The sequence below is a fragment of the Augochlora pura genome, unplaced genomic scaffold, assembly GCF_028453695.1.
Source record: "Augochlora pura isolate Apur16 unplaced genomic scaffold, APUR_v2.2.1 APUR_unplaced_1082, whole genome shotgun sequence".
In the NCBI taxonomy this organism is placed as follows: domain Eukaryota; kingdom Metazoa; phylum Arthropoda; class Insecta; order Hymenoptera; family Halictidae; genus Augochlora; species Augochlora pura.
In genome coordinates, this window is record NW_027581091.1 from 1 (window position 1) to 3,535 (window position 3,535).

The following is a 3,535-nucleotide window of genomic DNA, read 5'->3' on the forward strand; positions in this document are numbered from 1 at the left end:
CACGTGAATCTAACAGTTCTGCACTACCTACACGATATTAGCTCCCGGATCATTTTCCTAGAACTTTGGTCATTTTTTAAACAGATGTTTCGATCTTCGATTTTCGATCGATTTGTTCCTATCGAAGGGAAACAGAGTATTTCCTATACATCCCTATCCCTACAGTGAGTAACATTTGAACGTACCCAACAATTTCGTATAATCCACATAAATAGTGTGTCATAATAGAGAACGACGATTCCGTGCACGCAGTTATCATTAGACCACATATGAATGTGCATGCAGCATAAAGACAAATCAAGTCAGTGGTAATGTTATGCTCGAAGTAAAAGAATCCGGCAAATTGCAGCAGAGTCAGTTGAAATTCGCAACCCAGTAGCGTAGGAATCACTACTAGGATCACAACCATGACTGAAGCGACCGTCGACATGCCTAGAATTTGGTATTACCTTTTATTGATTGCATAATAGTTTTATATAAAACTAATAATATCAGTTGTTTGTCTTTCTCTTCATTTCAGTTGCATATAATTATTTATTATAGTAAAAGTAAAAATAGTAGTATTTTTGACTAACAACCCCTTCATTTCAGTTATATATAATTATTTATTATAGTAAATTTATTATAGTAAAAGTGAAGATAGTAGTATTTTTGGGTAACAACCTCTTCATTTCAGTTACATTATTTATTATAGTAGAAGTAAAAATAATAATATTTTTAAAAATAGTATCGTTAGATTTGTTTTCCCGTCGCCCTCATACTATTATAAAAACATAAAATTGATCATTTTCCAAGAATCGTATAAACGAGACTGTTTTATGCGATGGAAATAATTAAAAATAATTGTCGTATATTCTTACCAAAATACACATAAAATGCCGTATTGGATTGTCGTATATATCTCGCTAATATCTCCGATTCATCCGGATCTCGTATCATGTTACAATCATATTCCATTTTCTTGAACATTGACTTCATCTGTTGTCGCAGAGAATGTAACTATGAGATCGTAAAAAGCTTAAACTAACTACAAAATATATTGTTCGCTTAACACGTTATGAATAAAACAACGTGCAGCAGAAGTTTTGTTCACAAAACTGTAAATACTATTCTTAAAATATCTTACTTGTTTAGTTACCGTGCGTTCTAAAAGGTTTATAATAAATATATCGTGTTGAGAAATGAACTTTAAAAAATACGTGTGTATTAAATAACAATTCGAATTTCCTGAAAGTTTCGTTAATCGGATCGATTATTGATTCGCGATTTAAAAAATGAATCTCTGACGTGTGTTAACTGATGAAAGCAGATTAATTTTTTCTACCTGTTACCCGAGTGCCACGTGGCATTGCCATACTTACTAGTGGGAAATTGATGATGAAGCTAACGTATCGTAGAATGAACAACAGCAACGGAAAAGTAAACGATAGCATCGTGAGTATGTTCCGAAGGGTGAATTCTACTTTTCTTATAGAGACTATCTGAAAAACATTTTATTCCTCCGTGAAGATTTTCATCTCTCGTTCGATTACTATCCTTTGATAAGGCTTACCTGAAATCCGATTACAAACCATAAAAATTCTGATTTGTCTAGGAAATAGAATTTCGGGTGTTCGAACGTCATTATCTCCGAATAAGATAATGATTTTCAGGGAAATAATTAGTGCGAACATTCCACGGTAATATTATTAGGTTGGTGCATATGAAATGTCAGATGTTTAAGTAAATGTATGAAACTGTATATCTTTTTACAAAAGTTGTTGATTTAATCAAAATATACCCTGCTTGCTTTACTGCACCTTTGTCAACGAGATTTCAATACAGAGATACCTGTCTTAAACAAATTCTGATCCTTCGAATTAATATACTCTGATATGGAATATTTCAGACCGTCTTCATTTATATACTATTTAGCCCGTAAAAACTGTCCTAAATGTTTAAAACAGTGAAAGTCGGTCGGCGAAAGATCTATATTTTATAAAATTTTATATTTTACTTCGTTTAATTTCGAAAATGGGCTGAACAGTATGTAAATGGAGACAGCCTGAAAAATTCCATACTATAGTTTATTGATCCGAGAAATCAGAATTTCTTGAAGACAGACATCTATGAATTAAACTCGCGTTGGGAAAAGTGTATTGAAACAAATGGGGTACATTTTGATTGAATCAATAGCTTTTGAAAAAAGTACGCAGTTTTGTATGCTCGCTTAACCAGTTAACTGTGGCGCCCTCATTTAAAAGTGCGCACAGTTTTGTGTCGCCTGAATCTATAGTAGCCACGTCGCGTATAGTAGCCTTGCGCTGCTAAGATATTGGATGAAAAGATGGGTTTATTTTATAAAATTGAAGATTTTATTACTAATATTTACTTCTTTGGTTAAAATTAGCACTTTTTGGGGTTTGATACAGCAAGATGAAGATCAAGATCACCGAAAATTCAAAGTTGCTGCACTGCTCACGAGTTAGCTTTCTCGTTTATAAATCCACTTTTTCACTTTTGACTATGCCCCTTTTAGGTTAACATCTAAGAAAACGTTATCATCGCACATAAATAAGTTCATTATGCGAACTGGTAAACTTTTTCAACCAATGCTTACGGGGACGCATGACATTATCTCAAACTGTTTATATTTTCTATTTGTTTGTTTTATTTCGACATAGCCTCAAAATATTCTAAACATCTTGAAATTTCGGAATATGTTTTGTTTTTCTCAAAAATTGCAATTTAAATAGCTAATGGTCACTGATTTATACGCGTGACGAGTATACTCGTCAATACACAAAATTTTGCCACTTCTCCATGACGAGTGTACTCGTCGATCACAGTTAACTGGTTAAAAAGTCCGATATTTCATATGCACGAACCTAATATGATAGTGCAAGGATAAGATAACTTCTCTTTGCATCGGTAGGAAACTGCTTTGTATATAAAATTTGCATCACCTGGACCATTATGCAGCAGATCGTCATCGCGCAAAAAGCAATCCGCTGAAACGTTAATATAATAGACTGAGTGAAAGGCCAGAGGCCGGCTATACGAAGCGCAGAATAGTAGACTTTATAATTCCGTTTGAATGTGTCCATCTTGTTCGAGGATTCCAGGATAGACGAATGAGAAAACTGAAAGCTTTTCTGTCTCGAATTATTATCTCGAATCTAGCCTTTCTTTTTCCTCTGCGAAAAAATCTGATAAAATTTCTTGTTGTTCATCTGTCATTAATTTCTAGTAGTTACTACGCTATTTGTCCTGATATACATATTTCTACGTGAATATACATATATTTCCACGCGAATATATATATTAAAAAGTATCCACGTACTGAATTCTTACATTTCGTATTATTCATACCTATTTAGGATTATTTCTCACTTGTATGCTGTAATATAAATAATTACTATTATTTATTATTAATGTAATAATTACTATCCTGTAAGTAAGAATGCAAAAGATTTCACAGAAAAATTGTAAATTATAAATTATAGGATTTCAGAGAATCCAGTGACAGTATCGTCAAACATTAATATTCCGATTA

At 32.8% G+C, this 3,535-nt stretch overlaps 1 protein-coding gene across 1 annotated transcript; it reads right to left on the reverse strand.

Annotated features, from left to right (window-relative positions):
* Positions 1-118: 118 nt before the first annotated feature.
* Positions 119-3,292, reverse strand: LOC144477439 (uncharacterized). The gene is made up of 4 exons (XM_078195166.1): positions 2,946-3,292; positions 1,362-1,481; positions 861-978; positions 119-432 (listed from the first exon to the last, which is right to left on the reverse strand). The coding sequence occupies exons 1-4, from the start codon at positions 3,084-3,086 to the stop codon at positions 119-121; spliced, it is 693 nt and encodes a 230-aa protein (XP_078051292.1). The 5' UTR covers positions 3,087-3,292.
* Positions 3,293-3,535: the final 243 nt, after the last annotated feature.

What these genes read in the sequence shown, in the direction of transcription:
- LOC144477439 (XM_078195166.1), bottom strand. Translation starts at nt 3,086, where the DNA reads ATGGACACATTCAAACGGAATTATAAAGTCTACTATTCTGCGCTTCGT. An exon ending in TCATCATCAATTTCCCACTA is followed by an intron (nt 979 to 1,361) that starts GTAAGTATGGCA and finishes CTGCGACAACAG; the next exon opens with ATGAAGTCAATGTTCAAGAA. An exon ending in GGCATTTTATGTGTATTTTG is followed by an intron (nt 433 to 860) that starts GTAAGAATATAC and finishes ACCAAATTCTAG; the next exon opens with GCATGTCGACGGTCGCTTCA.